General features: G+C 39.0%; 1 protein-coding gene across 1 annotated transcript in view; it reads right to left on the bottom strand.

Moving 5' to 3' along the window:
- TMC3 (transmembrane channel like 3) overlaps nucleotides 1-2,444 on the bottom strand; it is a 50,083-nt gene extending 47,639 nt beyond the window's left edge. Inside the window, exons 1-2 of the mRNA XM_007945095.2 lie at nucleotides 2,356-2,444; nucleotides 715-861 (exon numbers count right to left, since the gene is read on the bottom strand). Of these exons, the coding sequence (XP_007943286.1) occupies nucleotides 715-861; nucleotides 2,356-2,444 (236 nt within the window). The remainder of the gene's footprint in view (nucleotides 1-714; nucleotides 862-2,355) is intronic.
- Nucleotides 2,445-22,753: the final 20,309 nt, after the last annotated feature.

The raw sequence follows: 22,753 nt of genomic DNA on the forward strand, positions 1-22,753 counted from the left end.
GGAGCTCTGGTGGCATAGTGCCTAAGGCATTTGACTGCTAACCAGGAGGTTGGCGGTTCAAACCCACCAGCCATTCCTTGGAAGGAAGGTTGGGCAATACACTTCCAAACCCACTAGCCACTTCTGTAGTGATACTGCCTCAGAAACCCAAAGAGTGATTGGTATGAGTTGGATCCGACTCGATGGCAGTGAGTTTAATGAGTGGTAGCGGTAGTATTTGAATGTAGGCAATCTGCTTTCAAATCTTTAGAACATAACTGTTATCTCGACAGCTTCTCCAATATGATTCTCAGTAGTCTAATCATCAGGCTTCCCACAAAGGCTTTCCCCTCTAGAATGAGGTCATAGCCAAGCAGCTAAAATGAATGTCTCTCTTTTCATTGTGGTAAACAAGCCTGTTCCCTTGTGAGTTTGATACTTTTGTTCATTTCCAGACAATGTTAAGATCTGGCATTTGTATCTGAGATAGAAGACCAAACACTCTGCAACAACACATGCATCCAACACAGACAAAGACACATACTCACGTGCACACACACATACACACAGAGTAACTGGCTACCCTGGGATCCAGTGTGGGCAATGAGCTGGACCCCTCAAACATCTCTGTGGCTCTCTAAGACAGGCCAAGAGGGACTGACTCACCCCTCTCACACACATGGTTTAGTGGAAAGAGTACTTGGAATACTCAGTAATTACTTTTAAGGCCCTCACCTCAGTGCTCTCAGTTTTTGTCCCATGGGCCAGGGCCTGCATCGGATGTTTGCCATGAGGTCTTTCTGGAACTGTATATTCTGGAAGATTTGTTCTGGATCATTGCTGTCCCCTGTTTCATCAGCACTAAAGCTGTCATCCAAGTTGCTGAATGGATCAGGACAGTGAGGGGAAAATCTGATTAGTAGATTACCCTGCTTCTGCCTTAGGCAAGTTCAGTATATCATTTTGCCCCAGGCTAAAAGTGTATGCAGACAAGTGTATGCAGGAAGAGTGTGTGTGTGTGTGTGTGTGTGTGTGTAGGAAGTGAGGGAGTTTAGAGGTCTAGAGATGTAGCTAAAGAACATGGTAGTACTGGCAGTCTATTGAAACTCATTTATTAGACTCTATTGCTTCAGTCCTTGGGTGGTGCAGTTACCATGCTTGGCTGTTAACCAAAAGATTGGAAGTTAGAGTCCACCCAGAGGTGCCTCAGCAGAAAGGCCTGGCCTTCTAATTCTGCAAAATTAGCCACTAAAAACCCTATGGAGCACAGTTCTACTCTGACACACAGTGGGTAGCCATGAGGCAGAATAGAGTGGGCAGCAACAGGCTGTTCTTCAGTGGGCTCGTGAAAGAGAAGGGTTTCTCAGGATGAAAGATATTATCAGCAGATGTCACAAAAGGAGATGAGGATGCCTATGTATAGCTGCACCTTTAGTGGCAAAGAATTTCTTTTTCAGGTTCATTGAAATAATCAGATAATTTTACAGGCAGGACTCCTCCTTGTCCCTCAGTGCTGAAGAGAAGTAAAAACCACATTTCTTTCACCCAGAAACCCCTCCCACTCTGCTTCATTTGAAGCTTGAGACAATTGGAGCAGAACCAGGCAGCAGTTTATATTGATACCACCTATGAAGAAGAAATTAGCCAAACTAATACACATAGAAAACTATTTCAGGAAAGTGTATGCTCTCTAGGAGAACAACTGACCAACAAGAAGAATTGGGAATTGTTATTCCCAGTAGCAACTAATATGCTAATACTTACACAAACCTTCAGGAAGGGGTGAGAGTACTCTGCTGTGGTTGTGAGATCAACAATGCACTTAAAAAGTAAGAGGAAGTAATTCCTTTGTTATTCTCCAATTCAGATTGTTCTGATTTAATCAAAGGAATATTTTCTCCAAATTAATGGGGTATTAATACACTTTCACAAATATTTAACAAAGTCTTACAGCACTTAAATACTTCTAACTGGCCTGAAGCCTTTTCCAACAGATGCCTTATTTATTCTGACCAATGTATTATCTGTTGTGTCTTGACACTGCTGATTGAGTAACTGGAGAGAAAATAGAGACTGGATGCATGCTGTTTGGCCAGCAATAATGCCAAATTGGAGTACAGACTTTTGGATCTGATCCCCCACCACAACCCCTGCCCCACCTGGTCAAGAAGCAGCAGGTAGAGCCATCGCCTTCTCTGCCTATTGCTGAGTTTGCAACCTTAGTTGAATAGGAACCTGGAGAAATGAATTTCTGATTTCAATTTGGATGAGAACTGAGAAGGATGAAGACCTTTCTCTGTCCTGTGGTCAGATCTCAGCAAGGCTCAGGTGACCCACCTATAAACACTGCCCAGCTTATAGATGGAACTGGCTCACCTGAACATCAGGGACTCGTGGTAGAGGTATCTCTGGCTGGCATTTCTCCGGATGCTTCTATAGCGCTGGGATGCCTTTGAGGGTTTCATGAGAGCTGACTTGCTGCCTCTGGTCACCAGCAGCAGGTCTGGAACCTGTAGTCAGCAGGTAGAGTTCTGTTCCAATAGAGGTTTCTGGATGAGAGCTGCAGAGTTGCTCTGCCCTCCAGTTCTCAGGAGCAGGACTGTGCTCCGGTTCCTGCAGCTGGTGCTCTGAGCAGAGATGAAGCCGGGAGGCCAGTCATGCATATGTAATGGTAAGGTGGCCGCCGTAGCCTGGATTGGCTGGAGTCTGGACTGCTAAAGGGTGGGATCTAGGGATTGCTTAGTGCTACCCAAATAATCACATCAATAACCCCTTGTGCCCAGACAAGACTGTACGATTTGCAAAGTGCTCTACATCTATTATGAGTCCCTGGATGGTGAAAAAGGTTAACACATTTGGGCTGCTCATAGGAAGGTTAGAGGTTTGAGCCACCCAGAGGTGCCTTGGAAGAAAGGTCTGGTGATCTACTTTTGGAAAACCAGCCACTTAACACCTTATGGAGCACAGTTCTACCCTGACACATGTGGGGTCATTGTGAGTTGGAATTAACTCCATGGCAACTGGTTTTCTGGTTTTTTGGATCTGTTAACATGGCAGTTGCTCTCACAGCACTTAGGAAGTGGCTAAGGCAGGGATAATTTTTCTCTCCATTTTTACTTTTCAAGAAAGAGGCTTGGAGAGAAGCAGAATCTAAGGAGAGGCACAGTCATAACGTTTTATTTATTTACAGGTACTCCCTGGTTTGCAATGGGATTTCCATCTGATGACTCTTTTGTAAGTTGGTTCTGACATAAGTCAAATTACTTCATTTTATTGTTTCCCTTATTATTTTTATTGTCTTTTATTATCAGTATTTTTATGAATCAGATTTTTATTTGTCTTTTGGGGATTGGAAACACTGCTTTCAGATACAATGACATCAGGAAATTGCATGCTTGTAAGATTGTATATACTACATGTTACTCATGTACCAAAATAAATAAATGAAATAAACCCTCAGAAAACAGATAAGTGTGGTTTGTTGTAACTTGAATATGTTCTAAATTGAGGGCTATGTGGATATATATTTTTAATGTTATTCTCAAATTTTGTTCTATTTTGAAAAAAAAAATGTTGGCAGACTACAACTAACCAAGATCCATCAATCACTAACATTTTGCAACATTTGCTTTATCTCCATTTAACTATGTATTTTTCTCGTCTGCACTATTTGAAAGCAGGTTGCAGAAATAATGACGTTATATTCTGATACTTCAGGATTGTATTAATAATAATCAAAATGAACATTTATAGTGTTTTACCTTAAATAAGTGTGATCACATTAATCATCATAAACTGAATCCATTGCAATCAAGCCAATTCAAATTCATAGTAACACTGCGAGACAGCATAGAACTGCCCCCACGGGGTTTCCAAGGCTGTAAATCTTTACAGACCCAGACTACCCCTTCTTTCTCCCATGGATTGGCTGGTGTGTTCAAACTACCAACCTTTAGGTTAACAGCCCAGTGCTTCAAACACAGTGCCACCAGAGCTCCTTAATCATCATCATAAAGACCCTATGAAACAGAAGTCAAGAGAAATTAAGAGGCTTTGTAGAGTTTCACAGTAAGAAAGTGAGAGTTTGATCAAGATAATACTCTCACCCAGATATTCTGACTAAATTGCATGCTGTAAAATGGGATGTCTAGCTCATCCTAAGGAGCCCTGGTAGCTCAATGGTTAAGTGTTTGGCTGGTAACTAAAATGTCAGCAGTTTGATCCCAGCAGCTCTGTGGGAGAAAGACTTGGTGATCTACTCCTGTAAAGATTATAGCCTAGGAAACTATGGGGCAGTTTTATCTGTCTTATAAGGTTGCTATGAATCTGCATTGACTTGATGACACCTAAAAACAACAACATCCCATCATCCTGTGCTTGGACAAAGGTCAACAGCTTTCCCTTCCAACCCTCCCACCCTCATCCACAGGCAGACCAGTACTCTATTCCTGTAGTTAACCTTTCTCTACTACCATCACTATGATTTTCTGCCAAAGACCTCATCCCCAAGTCTTTCCCACAGTTTCACAATATAAATCTCTATTTGCCACTTACTAGAAGAAATTTTTTTTTTTTTGTATTAAGGTTAATTGCATATTTGTATTAGTTGAATAGGAAGGCACAGAGCTGAAATAAAAAATGGCCCTCTCTATTGCACACTTAAAATGATGGTACTAGTGTTGTCAGAACCTGTCTAATTTCAGGGGGGATAATGGGAATCAAGATCAGCACAAGGCTTCTGTAAAGATGTATAGCCTTGGAAACCAAGTGGGGCTTGATATGAGTCAGAACTGACTTGATGGCAGTGAGTTTTATATGTTGTTATTGTGGTTATGTGCCCTCGAGTTGGACTCGACTCATAGCTACCCTTCCTTGGGTTTCCGAGGTGATATCACTACGGAAGTAGATTGCCCAATCTTCCTTCCGAGGAGTGGCTGGTGAATTTGAACCGCCAGCCTTCTGGTTAGCAGTCAAGTGCCTTGTTATTGTTGTTGTTATGTGCTGTCGAGTCAGACCCGACTCATAGCGACCCCTCCTTGGGTTTCCAAGGCAGTATCAATACGGAAGTAGATTGCCCCATCTTCCTTCCGAGGAGTGGCTGGTGGGTTTGACTACGTTACCAGAGCTCCTTGAGTTTTATATATGTGTGTGTAATTTTGTTTGATAGTAAGAGTGAAATAAAATGAGTCAATCAGACTATTTTAACTCTATTTTCAATATCTAAATCATAATTTTTTTTTTTTTTTTTTTTGTGGTGCTGGCGAAGAATGCTGAAAGTACCATGGACTGCTAAAAGAACTAACAGATCTGTCCTGGAGGAAGTGCAGCCAGACTGCTCCTTGGAAGCAAGAATGGCCAGTCTTCGTCTCACCTATTTTGGTCATGTTGTAAGAAGGGACCATTCCCTGGAGAAGGATGTCATGCTTGGTAGGGTGGAGGGTCAACGAAAGAGGGGGAGGCCTTCAACGAGATGGATTGACACAGTGGCTGCGATGATGGGCTCAAGTATAGCAGGGATTGTGGGGCTGGTGCGGGATCGGGCAGTGTTTCGTTCTGCTGTGCATGGGGTCGCTATGAGTCGAAAACGACTCCACGGCACTTAACAACAACAACAACAAATCATAAATTAACTGGAATAATTAAATAGAATAGCTGCTACCATTTTTGATACAAATCAACCACCCTAGCTTTTTGCCTAATTTTAAAGAAATATAGATTCCTAAACGTTTTATTATTAAAGCAATGTATAGTCATTAGATTAAAAAGTAGAAAAGTAGGAAATTAGAAATAGGGAAAGCCACCTAAATGAACATTGCTTAACAGTATTAACTCAGCATTTTTCAGGTTTTTATCAAGTGTATATTTTCCTTATATTTATATGTACACCTACTCCTCACTTATTGACCATCTTGTTATCCTACATTTTGCATCAATGACAGTAGTAAAAAACCTACTATCCGACTATTTTCCACATTAACGATGTATGTCTGGCAGTAACGAATGCCGAGGAACAAGGCATGAATAATGATGGCTGTGATGGTTAGCTAAGATTATGTGTCAACTTGCCTGAGCCATGATTCTCAATGTTTTGGTAGTTATATAATGATGTGATTTGGCAGTTATGTAATGATGTAATTTGCCAGTTATATATTGATGTGGTCATCCTGTTACCCTCCATTTTTGCATAACACTGATTTTCACAGAACAATCTGGTGTCTGGAACCTAACCATGCCAATAAATGAGGAGTGAATGTATATGCAATTTTATTGCATGCATTCTTTTCTTTTATTTTTTCCATTCACTTAATATCTAAGCAATTTCCATGTTATTTTTTGTAAACATAATTTGTCAATCAGCCACTGAGTGGAATGTTTCATCTATGACACAAAATACTATCTTCCACTTCTCAAACATTGATCTTTTCCTCTCATGTACATTTGTTTCCCCATCAATCTTCTTCTGCTTTTAGCATAATTCCTTTGGATTTAGTTTTCAGGAATAAAATTACCATCAATGGAATGATCACTTAAAAAATTCAGTATGTTATCAAATGTGTGTTGCTCCTTTTCCTATTTATATTGATTTAATGTGGTTCCATTTGCATTGGTAAAATGAGATATTAATGTGGTCACATTTATCTGTGGTCTATTTATGGTTTCCTTGGTTTGATTTGTAAACGTTCCCTCTGAAGTTCACCTAACATTCATTTTGGTGATGATCACAAGGGGAGGCCGGGATTGCAGCTTCTTACTCCCCAGCAGGAGGGACTCAACTGCCTCCATTTTTAATCTGGGCTTCTGCTCCTCTGGGCTCTGCAGGGCCAGACAGAAAGGAAGGAAGTGCCGGGAAGCTTGTTTTCTGAACGCAAGGGAATTAATTACACAGCATGTGTTTTTGACTATCTCTGACAGTTTGATCAGAGGATTTACATGAGCTGGGTTGTTTTAATTTAAGCCAGAATGTGCCTATAGATACACTGACTGAAAATTCCTCAAATGCCTACAATCACAACATTAAAAAAGAAGAAAAGATAGAAAGAAAAGTGGGAAGGTAGGAGGAAGGAAGGTAGGAAGGAAGAAAGGAAGGGAGGGAGGGTGGAATGAAGGAAGGAAGAATATATTAGAAAGGATTGAAACAATATCAAAATGGGCTAAAATTATGACTACTGAGACTAATAGCTTACATGGAAAGGGGAGGGAGTAACAAGAGAAGTCTTATTTGTATACATGTGAATCCTTTTCAGTTCAAAGAGAGAGAGAGAATAAAAAAATAAATTTTATTATAAACCCCAGGAGGTTTTAATAGAAATCATCAGATGTCTTAGCTTACAGGAACAAAACCATTCATTTCTATGTCTGCAATTAGGAGTTTTCTTTTTCCTCTAAGTGAATTCTATTCTGAGACATTACTGAGAATATCTCCCTGAACATATATATCTGAAAATATGTCCTGCTAGCAATGCCAAACTCCCTTTTTCTTAATTATCAGATTTTGAGCTCTGGATTTTACAAAAGGCCTCTTCTCATTCCTGAGGTATATTTACATGCCTGTTAGATTGTTTTAGGGTCTCTGAATACTTTGGTTTGAAGTTTAGGAAAAGTGTTTTGGGTCTGGAACATGTTATTCGGGAAGATGTTCAAGAATAGATTGTTTTCAATTATTTGGATAGCAACTGAATTTGTTGAGACATAAGAACTTTTTTTTTTTTTTAAGAAGTCCTCATGAAATCATCAGCAGCAAATAAGTTTGGATTGACCAGATGCTCTGAGATTGCCATTAGGGGTCATATGATACCCTGTTACTCATTTAGAGCATAGTGAGAGATTCCTAAGTGGGACTGGAGGGTGGAGTTGTCCTCTGCTACAGTAACCCACAACAATAAGTGAAGACAGATTGTGGCCACTAGAACAGAATCCTTTAGAAGGAGACACTGATAATCAGACAAATAGTAGTTGGGATACAAATATATATATATGTACATATATATGTATATATATGTACATATATATATATGTATATATACATATACATATATATATATATATGTATGTGTGTATATACAGAAATATATATAAAAGGGTCACAATGAGTCAGAACCGACTCGATGGAAGTGAGTTTGGTTTTTGGCATATATATATGTACATACACTCACACACACACACACACACACACATATCTGCCTGGTGTTATACTGGTTAAAATGCTTGGCTGCTATCCAAAAGCTGGGAGATTTGAACCCTCCAGTTGTTCTACCGGAGAAATATGTATCAGTCTGCTTCTATAAAAATGTTAATCTTGGTAAAATATACTCAGCCTTACAGGGTTGCCATGAGTCAGAATTGACTTGATGGCAATAGGTTTATATCTAAAAAGGGGTTCCTATGTGGTACAAATGGTTAAGCACTCGGCTACTAACCTAAAGATTGGCAGTTCAATCTTTAGATTTGCTACCCAGGGGCATCTCAGAAGAAAGGCCTGGTGTTCAGCTTCCAAAAGATCATAGCCATCAAAATCCTATGGAGCAGTTCTACTTGGCACACATGGGGTCGAAATGAGTTGGAATGGACTTGACAAATGGTTTGGTTTTTCATATTTAAATATATAAACTGTCCCAGGAAAAGGAAAAATTTGAACTTCCACAACAACTGAGAAAAGGAAAGTCATTGAATTCCTTGTTAAACAACCCTTTAGTAGTTGGCTGAGGTTTTACTCTTTAGATTGAATTTATATTTTTCTTAATCTTTGGGGAATGTTAAAAAGCACAGTCAATGTTTCCTCTGAGAGGGAGTGGCCTTCTCTCACGATTTCCTTCAAGTCCTTGAACAAAGGCTCTGTTTCAATTAGCAGATGGAAGCCAAAACACCATATGGGGATCAGCTGAGGGAGCAGAGAAGAGCAGAGCAGAGTAAGCACAAACATTGTTATATGTGGCGATCTACCAATGCACAGTGAATGTTTACCATTTTCTTGGTTTGGTCTAAGTGTGATATTTTAAAATCTTCTCTTTTAGGAAAATTGTCTTAATTTTCTCTTCAATTTTTTTTTTGACATCCCTTTTCTTCTTGTATTTTTGATGTATTATTTTCCTTTTCTGTTTTATAAAGACATTTCAATATTTTTCTTAAAGTTAAAAGCAGTTTCTTCCTTAATGTTTACATTTAATTCCTTGAAACAAGACTTCTTAGCAAATTAATACTTTTTTTTTTTCTTTTCTGTTCTTTTTTTTCTTTTGCTATTCCATTCTTTTGGCTTAAAACAAAAATCCCAATACACTCTCATATTAGCTGATTTTTGGATGAGGAGAGTTCTGTTTGGATATGATGTATTCCTTCAGTATGGATTGCACCTCAAAATAAAGAAAGCAAAAATCTTCACAACTGGACCACTAAGAAACATCATGATAAACAGAGAAAATATTGACCTTTTCAAGGATTTCATTTTACATGGATCCACAATCAATACCCACAGAAATATCAGTCTATGGATCAAACCACATATTGCATTCAGCAAATCTTCTGCAAAAGAACTCTTTAAAGTGTTAAAAAGCAAAGATGCCAGTTTGGGAACTAAGGTGTGTCTGACCCAAGCTATGGTATTTTCAATCACCTCTTATGCATGTGAAAGCTGGACAATGAATAAGGGAGACTGAAGAAGAAATGAGACATTTGAATTATGATGCTGGTGAAGAAGATTGAGTATACCATGGACTTCCAGAAGAATGAACAAATCTGTCACGGAACAAGTACAGCCAGATTGCTCCTTAGAAATGAGGATGGCAAGACTTCCTCTCATGTACTTTGGACATGTTATCAGGAAGGACTAGTCCCTAAAGAAAGACATCATACTTGGTAAAATAGAGGGTTACTGAAAAAGAGGAAGACCCTCAATGAGATGGTTTGACACAGTGGCTGTAACAATGGGTCCAAGCGTAGTAACAATTGTGAGGATGACACAGGGCTGTGCAGTATTTTGTTCTGTTGTACATAGATTTCTATGAGTTGAAACTGTCTTGAAGGCACTTAAACCACAGTAAAAATTTGCCCAGAAATAGTGCTCATGTATGAATTCTACTCTCATCTTAAATCTCATTGTACACATGAATGCTGCAAAGATGTGGATTTTATATTACTTATAATTATATATTTTTTGTTTAGAGATTTAATAGCCTGAGGAAGGGGCAGTGAGAACTGGAGCAACAGCAGGTGAAAGAAAAATTTCTTATTGCTTTTCTTTTTTTGTTGACATTCTGTACCTTTTGTTTTCGACCTCATTTTCATTCCAGAAGATTCTGTAGTCTTGCTATGACTGTCTGACTTCCTTTCTATTGATGCCATCTGCAGTCTTTGAGGGCTGATCGGGTTGGCAAAGTCTAGCTACAACATGAAAGGTTGAGTTGAGTGTTTCTCTATTGAGATGTGCCTCCCTGATTGGGTTGGGCCTTGTCATATCAGCAGGAGGCACAACCAGCAACAAGCTTTTAGTATTTTGTAGTGACACTTTGTCTCAAATTTCCTGGGGTGACGTATTTCAAAGTTGTGGATCTCTATTGGGAAAATGGATTACACAAATTAGAATCTGTATGTCTCTTGGGATGGTTTTGTACTTTTGTACTATATTAATACAGTTAGCTAAGATTGAAATGTGGTACCCAATATTCCTTTTCTTGTGTAGTGCTGGGTTGATGATGGCCACAAAAGAGATTTGTGGAAGATCTGGAAAGTAAAAGAGAAGGTGCTGCCATTTTGTGTGTTCTGAAGGTTGGGGAAAGGCATCATGCACTGTGGCATCTCCTATACATTGTCTCTGATGTGCTAGCCTGCCATGTAGGCCTGGGGCCAGACACAGATGCCCAGCTACTTCATCTCCCCTTGAATCTCCTCCTTCAACTTCTCTGAGCTCTTGACCAGGTTTATGTGCAGCTCTGAGGTGAAAGGCGACATGGCTACATGCAGGGTCCAAGCATTGACCATTCATAGTCCAAGCTAGAGACCATTCCCAAGGCTTCTCCTTGTATACAGGAAGCAGACCACATCCCAAATGCAGCTACTCGCCCATGGAGTTGATTGTCAGTTTTATCATGGGGAATAACTACCACCAGTTGCCCACTCAACCAGACCTAGCCAAGTTGACACACAAACATAACCACCACACTGGGCAATCTACTTCCATAGAGATACTGTCTCAGAAATCTAAGGAGGGGTCACTATGAGTTGTGTCCAACTTGATGGCAGTGAGAAACAGATCAAGGAAGCCACTGACAAAATTGAGGAAAACACAGACAAAACCTTAGAAAAATTTCAAAAGACTATACAAAAACAAAATGACAAAATAAATGAAAAAGTACAAATGATACAAAATCTACAGGTAGAAATCCAGAAGATTAATACTAAATTCTCAGAAATAGATAACACATTGAACAGGCAAAGGAGTAGAATTGAAGCAATGGAAAATAGAATAATGAGATTGAAGGCAAATACCTCAACACTTATTTGGAAAGGGATCAATCAGAAAAAAGATCAAAACAAAATGAAAAAAGTATAAGTTTCATGTGAGATACTACAAAAGGAGTAACCTACAGGTAACTGGAATTCCAGAACAGGAAGAGACAAATAAAACCACAGAGAAAATGTCCAAGATCTGTTGGAAGAGAATTTCCCTGGTATGATGAAAGACAAGCATATATCCATTCAAGAAGTCCAATGAACCCCAAATGGGATAGACCCCAAAAGAAAATCACCAAGACATATAATAATCAAATTCACCAAAACCAAAGACAAAGAAGCCTGAAAGCAGCATGGGAAAAATGAAAAGTTACCTACAAGGGGCAACCTATAACTCTAAGCTCTGATTTCTTGGCAGAAATCATGCAGTTGAGAAGGCAATGGATGGTATATATAAAACACTGAAAGAGAAAAATTTCCAACCAAGAATTATATACCCAGCAAAATTGTCCCTCAAATATGGTGGTGAAATTAGGACATTTCCAGATAAGCAGAAATTAGGGGAATTTTTTAAAATGAGACCAACTTTACAAGAGATGCTAAAAGGCGTCCTTTGGACAGAGAACCAACAACAGCAAACAGCAGCCAACCATCAACACACATGATGACATAACCCAGAAACCAACCCAGGTATGGTAGTAGCCAAAGTAAATAAGCCTACAAGATTGTAAACAGGGAACCACAGACATCAAATGGCAAATGAGGAAAACTACAAACTAAAAACAGGGAAAATGTGGTGTAATAAATGACCTTCTAATTGGTGAGGAAGTCAAGACAATTGCAAGATAAAACACTGTTCTAAACTTGGGGAGAAAATTATAAATCACAGGGTAACCTCAAAGAAAAATGATAAACCTTCACATGAAAATAAAAAAGAGGACAAGCACAAATATTTAACAAATACTGAAACAATAGCAACAAAGGCAGTGATAACATGATTATAAACAAAATGAGCTCAGCACAGAAAATTATATGGAACAAAGAAGTCAGTAACATCATACACACACACAAAAAAATGACAGCAACAAATTCATACTTGTCAATAATTACACTGAATGTCAGTGGATTAAATGCACCACTAAGAGACAGAGAGATGCAGACTGGGTAAGAAAACAAAACCCATCAATATGCTGTTTATAAGAGACACACCTTAGGTAGAAAGACACAAATAGACTAAAAATCAAAGATTGGGAAAAGATATATTAAGCAACCATAAAAGAGCAGGAGTGGCAATATTAATTTCTGATAAAATTGACTGTAAGACAAAAACCACCATAAGAGACAAGGAAGGGCATTATATAATGATTAAAGGATCATTTTAACAAGAGGACATTGTCATAATAAATATCTATGCACCCAATGAAAGAGCCCCAAAATACATAAATCAGATTTTAACAGAATTGAAAAGACAAGTAGATGACTCCACAGTCATAGTAGGAGACTTTAATACACCATTTTCAATCAAAGATAGAGCAACTGGAAAGACACTCAAGAAGAATGAAACAATACAATTCACCAACTTGACCTTATAGACATCTACAGAGCACTTCACCTAACAATAGCATAATATACATTCTTTTCCAGTGCACATGGAACATTCTCCAGGATAGACCATATGTTAGACCACAAAGCAAGCCTTAATAATATTAAAAACATAGAAGTGCTGCAAAGCATCTTCTCAGATCACAATGCTATCAAATTAGAAATCAACAATAGGAAGACCAATGGAAAAAGAGCAAACACATAGAAACTGAATAACACCCTCCTTGAAAAGGAGCTCTGATGGCATAGTGCCTGATCCATTTGATTGCTAACCAGAAGGCTGGCAGTTCAAACTCACTAGCCACTCTGCAGAAGGAAGACTGGGCAATCTACTTCCATAAAGACTTACCACCTCGGAAACCCAAAGAAGGTTGCTATGAGTTGGAATTGACTTGACAGCAGTGAGTTTGGTTTTTGGTTTGGTTTGAAAATGACCTTATAATAGACTAAGTAAAAAATGAAATTAAAAAATTCATGGAATCAAAGAAGAAAGAAAACACACTACATCAAAATCTTTAGGACACAGCAAAAACAGTGATCAGAGGCCTCTTTATAACAATAAATCCATCCATCAAAAAAGAAGAAAGAGCCAAAAATCAACACCTTAACCCAACATCTCCAAAAATTAGAAAAACAGCAGGAAAAAAAAAAAAAAGCCTACAGTCAGCAGAGGAAAAGAAATAATAAAATAAAAGCAGAAAATAGAAAGACAATAGAAAAAAAATCAGCAAGACTGGATTAATAAATTGACAAACCACTGGCTAATTTAACAAAGGAAAAGAGGGAGAGAACACAAATAACATGAATAAGAAATAAATTGGGCGACTTTGCAAGAGAACCAACAGAAATTAAAAGGATAATAACAGGATACTATGAGGAACTATATTCCAACAAATTTAAAAATCTAGATGAAATGGACAGATTTCTAGAAACACATTACTTACCTAAAATAACAGACCAAGGTGGAAAAGTTGAACAGATCCATAACAAAAGAAGAAATCAAACTGGTCATAAAAATAATTACCAACAACAAAAAAAAAGCCCTGGTCCAGATGGTTTCACTGGAGAATTCTACTGAACGTTCAGAAAAGAACTGACACCAATTCTACTCAAACTATTCCAGAATATAGAAAGGATGGAATCCTCCCAAATTCATTTTATGAAACAAGCATAAATTTGATACCAAAACCAGCCAAAGGCATCACTAAAAAGGAAAACTATAGACCAATATCCCTCATGAATATAGATGCAAAAATCTTCAACAAAATCCAATAGACTCCAACAACATATCAATAAAAATAATTCATTATGACCAAGTGAGGTTCATACCAGGTATGCAAGGATGGTTCAACATTAGATAAACAATCATCCATCACATAAATAAAACAAAAGAAAAGAACCACATGATCATATCAATCGATGCAGAAAAGGCATTTGATAAAATCCAACATAAAAAAACTCTCAGATAAAATAGGAATAGAAGGGAAATTCCCCAGCTTAATAAAGGGCATATATGCAAAACCAAGAGCCAACATTATTCTCAGTGGGAGAGACTGAAACCATTCCCCTTGTGAACAGGAACCAGATAAGGATGCCCTCTATCACCACTTCTATTCAGCATTGTATTGGACGTCCTAGCCAGGGCAATAAGGCAAGAAAGGAAAATCAAAGGCATCCAAACTGATAAGGAAGAAGTAAAACTATCTGTATTTGCTGATGATATGATCCTATACATAGAAAACCCAAGAGACTCAGTAAAAAAACTTCTGGAACTAATTGAGAGATTTAGCATCATGGCAGGATACAAGATCAACATCCGAAAATCAGTTGGATTCCTCTACAGCAGCAAAGAGATTGCTCAAAAAGATGTAAGGAAATCAGTACCATTTGCAACAGCTACCAACAAAATAAAATACTTGGGAATAAATCTTACCAGGGACACAAAAGACCTGTACAGAGAACACTACAAAGGATCACTTCAAGAAACCATAAGAGCGCTACATAAATGGAAGAACAAAACATGTTCATGGGTAGGAAGATTGAACATTTGAAAATTTCAACTCTACCCAAAGCAATCTATACATTCAATGTAATCCAAATCTAGATCCCATCAATATTCTTTAAGGATATGGAAAAAACATTCACTAATTTTATTTGGAAAGGAAAAAGAACTTGGATAAGCAAAGCACTATTGAAGAAGAACAAAAAAGTAGGAGGTCTCACATTCCCAGATCTCAAAATCTACTATACAGCCACAGTAGTCAAAACAGCCTAGTATTGATATAAAGACAGACACATTGACACCCCCCACAAAAAAGAAAAAAAAACAAACTGCCATCGAGTGGGATCCAATTTAGAGCGACCCCTCCCTGGGTTTCTGAGGTGGTATTACTACAGAAATAGATTGCCCAATCACATATATCGGTGGAACAGAAATGAGAACCCAGAAATAGATCTATCAACCTATGGTCAGCTGACTTTTGACACATGGCTGAAATCCATTAAATAGGGAAGAGATGGTCTCTTTAACAAATCGTGCTGACAAAACTGGAATCCATTTGCAGAAAGAGGAAAGAAGATCCGTACCACACACTATACACAAAAACTAACTCTTTATAGATCAAAGACTTAAATGTGAAACCTAAAACTATAAGGTTCCTCAAGGAAAAGCTAGGGGCAAATTTATGCGCCCTAATGATGGCAGTGAGTTTTTGTTTTGTTTTGTTTTTTTTTGAATGTATGGCATAAATAGACTGTTAACCATAACCCAAGATGCACAAACAGCTGAAGATAAACTAGATGAATGGGACCTTCTAAAAATTAAATTCTCATGTGCTCTGAAAGACTTCTCCAAAGGAATAAAAAAGAGAACCTACAGTTTAGGAAAAAGTGTTCAGCAACGACATATCTGACAAGGGACTTACCTCTAAAATTTATAGAAAACTCCAACACCTCAACATCAAAAAGACAAATAATCCAAAAAATTAAAAAATGGGCAGAAGACATGAATAGACACTTCACCAAAGAAGATATTCAGGTGACCAAAAAACACACCAAGAAGTGTTCATGATCATTAAACCACTAACCAAACTCACTGTCAATGAGTTGGATGTGACTCATAGTGACCCCTCCTTGGGTTTCTGAGGCAGTATCACTACAGAAGTAGATTGACCAACCTTCCTTCTGAGGAGTGGCTGGTGGATTTGAACCAGCAGCCTTCTGGTGAGCAGTCAAATGCCTTAGGCACTATGCCATCAGAGTTCATGCTCATTAGGCATTAAAAAAAAAAAAAAATCACTGCTATCAAGTCGATCCCAACTCATAGTGACCATTCCTTGGGTTTCCAAAGCGGTGTCTCTACGAAAGTAGATTGCCCAAACTTCCTTCTGAGGAGTAGCTAGTGGGTTTGAATTGCCAGCCTTCTGGTTAGCAGTCAGATACCTTAGGCACTATGCCACCAAAGCTCGCCATTAGCAATTCTAAAGCAAACTCACTGCTGTCGAGTTGGATTCAACTCCAACTCATAGTGACCCCTCATTGGGTTTCCAAGATGGTATCACTACAGAAGTAGATTGCCCAATCTTCCTTCTGAGGAGCAGCTGGTGGGTTTGAACCACCAGCCTTGTGGTTAGCAGTTAAATGCTTAGGCACTACGCCACCAGAGTGAGATGCAAATCAAAACAACAATGAGATATGATCTTGCCCCAGCACTAATAGCAAAGTTCAACAAGATGGAAAATAACAAATGCTGGTGAGATGTGGAGACACGGAGACTCTCATACATTTCTGGTGGCACTGTAAAATGATACAACCACTGTGGAAAGCAGTATGGTGATTCCTTAGAAAGTTGGAATTAGAAATACTATTTGATCCAGTAATCCCATTACTCGGTATACATCCTAAAGAAGTGAGAGCCAAGACACAACCATGTTCATCACAGCACTATTTACAATAGCAAAAGGGTGGAAACAACCTAAGTGCCCATCACACAAGAATGGATAACCAAATTATGGTTCATATACACAACGGAATACTATGTAACATTGAAGAGTAACCACATCATAACGTGGATGAGCTTGGAAGACATTTAGCTGAGTGAAATAAGTCAATCACAAAAGGACAAATATTATGTTCATTCATTATAGTAAAAAAGTCAAGGAAAGGTTTATGTATGGAAGGAAACTTTCTTTGTTGGTTACCAGAGGTGGGAGAGGAGGGGAGGAAACACTGCAAAAATTGGAAAAAAAAAATTAATTAAAAAAAGAGAAAAGATCAGAAGACATAGTGCACTGAGCAAATCTACTGCAAAAGACCTCTTTAAAATATTAGAGAGCAAAGGTGTCACTTTGAAGACTAAGGTGTGCCTAACCCAAGCCATAGTATTTTTAATCACCTCATATGCATGTGAAAGCTGGACAATAAATAAAGAAGACCAAAGAAGAGTTGATGCTTTTGAATTATGGTATTGGCAAAGAATACTGAATGTACCATGAACTGCCAAAAGAGCAAACAAATCTGTCTAGGAAGAAGTACAGCCAGAACACTCCTTAGAAGAGAGACTGGCTAAACTTTGCTTCACCTACTTCGGTCATGTTGTCAAAAGGGACCAGTCTTTGGAGAAGGATATCATGCTTGGTAAAGTAGACGGTCAGCAAAAGAGGGGAAGACCCTCAATGAGATGGATTGACACTGTGGCTGCAATGATGGGCTCAATCGTAGCAAAGACTGGACCTGGCAGTGTTTTGTTCTGTTTTACATAGTGTCACAATGAGTTGGAGCTGACTTGAAGGCACTTGACATCAACAGTAACATGTTAATTTTTTTCTATTCACTCTTTGAATGAGGAGTAGTCTAATCCAATATGGTATTTGCTCCCCATAATTTGATCAGGTGTTCTTTGGTTTTCTTTACTATTCCCAGGGATGCTGGTGAGCTCTGCTTCTCAGAGCTTTCCTGATGGTGACTGCTATGATTACTTTGTTGGTTGAGGGAGTGGAGAGGATGGCAAGGCTGGGAGCACTATAAGAAGAAACATTTGGCCTTTATTTTGTTTCTTCTCCATTCTTGTACAAGAGACCAATTCTGTTCTATTATTTTCTTTGGCATGTCTCTTCTTCAGGTCCTTTGTGTGGCTCCATCAGCCTCTTTTCTTGCTCTATCAGGAACTCTTCTACAACAGGAACATCAGAGAGAATTTGAGTCAGTGAAAAATACCTATGTCTAGAAACAGTTGCAGTGGGCACCTTTGCTTTGATTACTTACTTCCATTCCAACATTCTGAAAGTTTTTTAAGCTATATGAGGAAAGAGGCTGAATAAGAAATGGTTCTCATTTAGTCCACAGCCCATCTTTGTATCTGTCCCTTGCTTCTCTGTAACCAAAACCTAAACCAAACTCACTACTGAGGAGTTGGAGCCAACTCATAGTGACCCCTCCTTGGGTTTCCGAGGCAGTATCTCTACAGAAGTAGATTGCCCAATGTTCTTTCCCAGGAATGGCTGGTGGGTTTGAACTACCAGGCTTCTGGTTAGCAGTCAGATACCTTAGGCAATACGCCACCAGAATTTCTCTGTAATAGTGGTGTTTTTGAGACTCTGCCAGGATTTTCTCTAGCAACTTTCTGTTACATGTACCTCAAATTTTTCCTGTAGATGGGGATTCTGATATGGTAATCAGTGTCTTCTTTAATCTCCTTCCATTTTTTACCATATCTTCTGGAAACTTCTTGAAATATTTAGCATGTAGATGGTTCTCTTCTTGATCTTGAGATGGAGAGATTATGTGCATTATGTGGTTGGCCCTTACTGCAGTCACATGTATCCTTATAAGAGAGATGGGGAGATTTTACCACACATAGACTAGGAGGCTATGTGAAGATAGAGTGGAGAGAGAGTTGAGGATGCTGACCTTAAAGACTTGACTGATGTGTCCATAAGGCAAGGGATGCCAGTAGCCCCCAGAAGCTGGAAGAAACAAGGAATGGATTCTACTTTAGCACCTCTAAAGGGAAGGTGACCTTGCTGACACCTTCATTTTGTCACAGTGATACTGATTTCACACTTCTGGCTGGCAGAAGTGTGAGAGAATAATTTTCTGTTTCTTTAAGCCCCCACTTTTGTGGTTATTTGTTACAGCAGTCTGTCAGTGGAAGATTGTGTTTTGTTATGATGGTGAACAGATTTCAGTGGTGCTCCCAGACAAAGATGGACTAGGAAGAAAGGCCTGGTGATCTACTTACAAAAATCATCCAATGAAAGTGCTAAGGACCACAACAGTCTGATCTGCAACCAATCATGGGGATGGTGTAGGTCAAGGTAGCATTTTGTTCCATATACATGGGATTGCCATTGCATCAGGGGCCAATCTGACAGCAACTAACAACAACAACATACATGTTACAGAGATATGTTTTCACTTAAAAGAAAAAATAAAACAAAGAAGTTTACATACTACATCTTTCTCTAAAAATAAAAGTTACTCTAACTTGGGCAAATAAGTAAAAATTGAGTCTATCACTTGTTCTAGTTCTACTAAAAATCTAATTCATTGACTAAAATAATGTGGTGGAACAAACATAGACTTTGCTGTTGAATAGTCTAGGTATTAAATAGAATTCTGCTGCTTACTAGCTAGGCTACTTTGGAAACATCATTGGCTGTCTCTGAGTCTTAATTTCCTTACATACAAAAAGGAAGTAACCTTGCAAGGCTGTTGCAAGAATTGGTGATATCATGGGCCTAGCACAGTGCTGGGACATAGTGGGATTCTAAAAAGTAGCAACTATGTTTTATTAAGGAGCTCTGGTAGCGTAGTGCCTAAAGCATTTGACTGCTAACCAGAAGGCTGATGGTTCAAACCCACCAGCCACTCCTGGGAAGGAAGATTGGGAAATGTACTTCTGTAGTGATAACACCTCTGAAACCCAAGGAAGGGTCACTATGAGTTGGATCCGACTAAACGGCATTTTTTTAAAAATAATATATTATTATCTTAACCCTATTATGAAAGCATGGCTAGAATGGTTTGAGCTTAAAAAAAAACACTTCCATCAAGTTGATTCCAACTCATAGTGACCCTACAGGACAGAGTACAACCGCCCTATTGAGCTTTGAAAGTTGTAAATCTTTAAGGAAGCAGACTGCATCATCTTTCTCACTTGGAGTGGCTGGTGGGTTCAACCTGCCAATCTTTTGGTTAGCAGCTGAATGAATTAACCCCTGTGCCAGCAGAGCCCCTTGGTTGGAGCTTAGTAATATTATGTTGTTGTTGTTATGTACCGTTGAGTCGGACATGACTCATAGCAACCCCTCCTTGGGTTTCTGAGGCAGTATCACTATGGAAGTAGATTGCCTAAACTTCCTTCCATGGAGTGGCTGGTAGATTTGAACCACCAGCCTTCTGGTTAGCAGTCAAATGTCTTAGGCCCTATGCTACCAGAGCTCCTAGTAATATTATATGAAGTATTAAAAAACAAAATAGTTTCACTGAGTTGATTCATGGTGACCTTATGTGTGTCAGAGTGAGAACTATGTTCTATAGGGTTTTCAACAGCTGATTTTTCAGAAGTAGATCACAAGACCTTTCTTCCGAGGCATGTTTGGGTGGACTTGAACCCAAACTTGAACCCAAAGCTCTTGGTTAACAGTCGAGTATGTTAACTATTTGCACCACCCAGGCACTCCATATGAAGTGTGATTATGACTAAACTATCATTATTATTAATATTATTTTAACTTCAGCATGAAAGATTGGTTAGAATGGTCTGAAATGAGTTATTCTTTGGAAATTAGCCTGTTTTGCATTGAGGACTGGCAAAGAAGATGGACTGACACTGTAGTTGCAACAATGGAATCAAATGCAGTAATGATTGTGAGGATGGCACAGGACCAGGCAGTATTTCATTCTGTACTAAGGTTGTTGTGCTCTGGAACTGACCTGCTGGCACCTCACAACAACAACAACAACAACAACAACAACAACATATCTGTTAATTACATAACAGATATATATACTCATTAATCCAGGTACAAGTATAAATAAAGCTCTGAAAATGGCTTCCCCGTCCTAAAAAGCATATGAATCTAATACACAACCCCAAACAGTAGCCAATCACATATATGGAACTTAACTCAGGGGTATTACATTTCCTGCAGGCAGCCATGGGTGAGGGAAGCAGACGTGTAAGATCCAGAGACACAAGGCTGCATTCCCAGAGCTCATTGGGAAGCTCTGGAACAGCTCCCAGAGCAGACTGACAGGTGGATGAGACGGCCTTTCTAATTGAACATGCGGCCCAGCCCAATTGCAGGCAATGACGGAATTTGTTAAGTGGTATCTTTCATGAGGTTAAGAAAGGAAGATAAACCATCCCTGATCACGACAGAATCTTATTAAATTTCCACCGTACTAATTTGGAAACTGTGATAATTCAGACTTGGCATATGGGATACAGACTAAAAACGTATGATTAAATGCTGCAACTTGGAAATTAACATAGGGCACCACTAGATAGAATAAGCCTGTCATTGATTTAAGTTTATTTTCTTTCAATTCTGTGTACCTATTTTTAACTCCCATGTACCATCTGCTTAAGGAACCCTGCTGGTACAGGGGTAAAGCGTTCAACTGCTGACTGAAAGGTTGGAGGTTTGAACCCCCCTGCTACTCCATGGGAGAAAAGACCTGGTGATCTGCTTCTGTAAAGACTACAGCTTAGGGAACCCTATATTCTACACTGCCCTGTAGGGTTGCTATGAGTTGGAATCAATTTTACAGCATCCAACAACCACCACCATCTTCTTGAACATTGCACAGTTTTCTTCCAGTGTAAAGCTCAGGGTACAGGAATGATCCTTGAGTGCTAGGAAACCACACTGGTGGTAGCAAAATTAGAGTAGAAGCTCATGATGGCTGTTTCTCTGAAGACCTCACAGCCATTAGACTGCTGCACTAACCAACCACACAGACACAGTGTGAGAGAAGCACTTATAATAAGAATGACCCTGTGGTGTGGCACATGTGTCTGGAGGACCACAGTTCGAACAAATGCCCCTGTTAATGCTCACTCGGATCCTGCAAACATTTTCTACCCAGTGACCTCACTTGACAGTGGGTAAACTCAGGTCAGAAAGAGGGCCGTCTGTTTCTCTTTGTTGGTTTAACCATATGATACAAGATCTTGTAAACAAATTTATTTCCCATGGGACTTTTGAAAGCATCCTAACTGCATTATCATTTTTCTGCTAAAGGAAGCTCAATAAGAAAACAATTATGGGATGGACTTCAAATTATGTCCAAATGGCCATAAAATAGAGAATGTGGTCAACAGAGATTCAGGAGAAAAAAAGTTAGCAAGGGGTTGCTTGCCGAGATCTAAAACAAAACCAAAAACAACCAAACAGGTTGCTGTCAAGTTGATTCTGACTCACAGACTGTATAGGACAGAGACTGTATAGGACAGAGTAGAACTGTCCCATAGGATTTCCAGTTCTAAATCTTCATGGAAGCAGAGTGCCACATCTTTTTCCCTGGGAGGGGCTGGGTTTAAACCACTGACCTTCTGGTTAGTAGCCAAACGCTGAGGGCTGTGATCACTCTCTCCCCTTCTTTCTCTCTTATACCCAGCTAGTCAACAATTCCTGTCAACTTCTTTTTTTTTTAATTGTTCTAAAAATATATATAACACAACATTTCCTAGTTCAACATATTTCAGTGACATGAATGTCATCAA

The sequence above is a fragment of the Orycteropus afer genome, unplaced genomic scaffold (genome assembly GCF_000298275.1).
Source record: "Orycteropus afer afer isolate SDZICR_OR568_19922 unplaced genomic scaffold, OryAfe1.0 scaffold00132, whole genome shotgun sequence".
Classification (NCBI taxonomy): Eukaryota; Metazoa; Chordata; class Mammalia; order Tubulidentata; family Orycteropodidae; genus Orycteropus; species Orycteropus afer.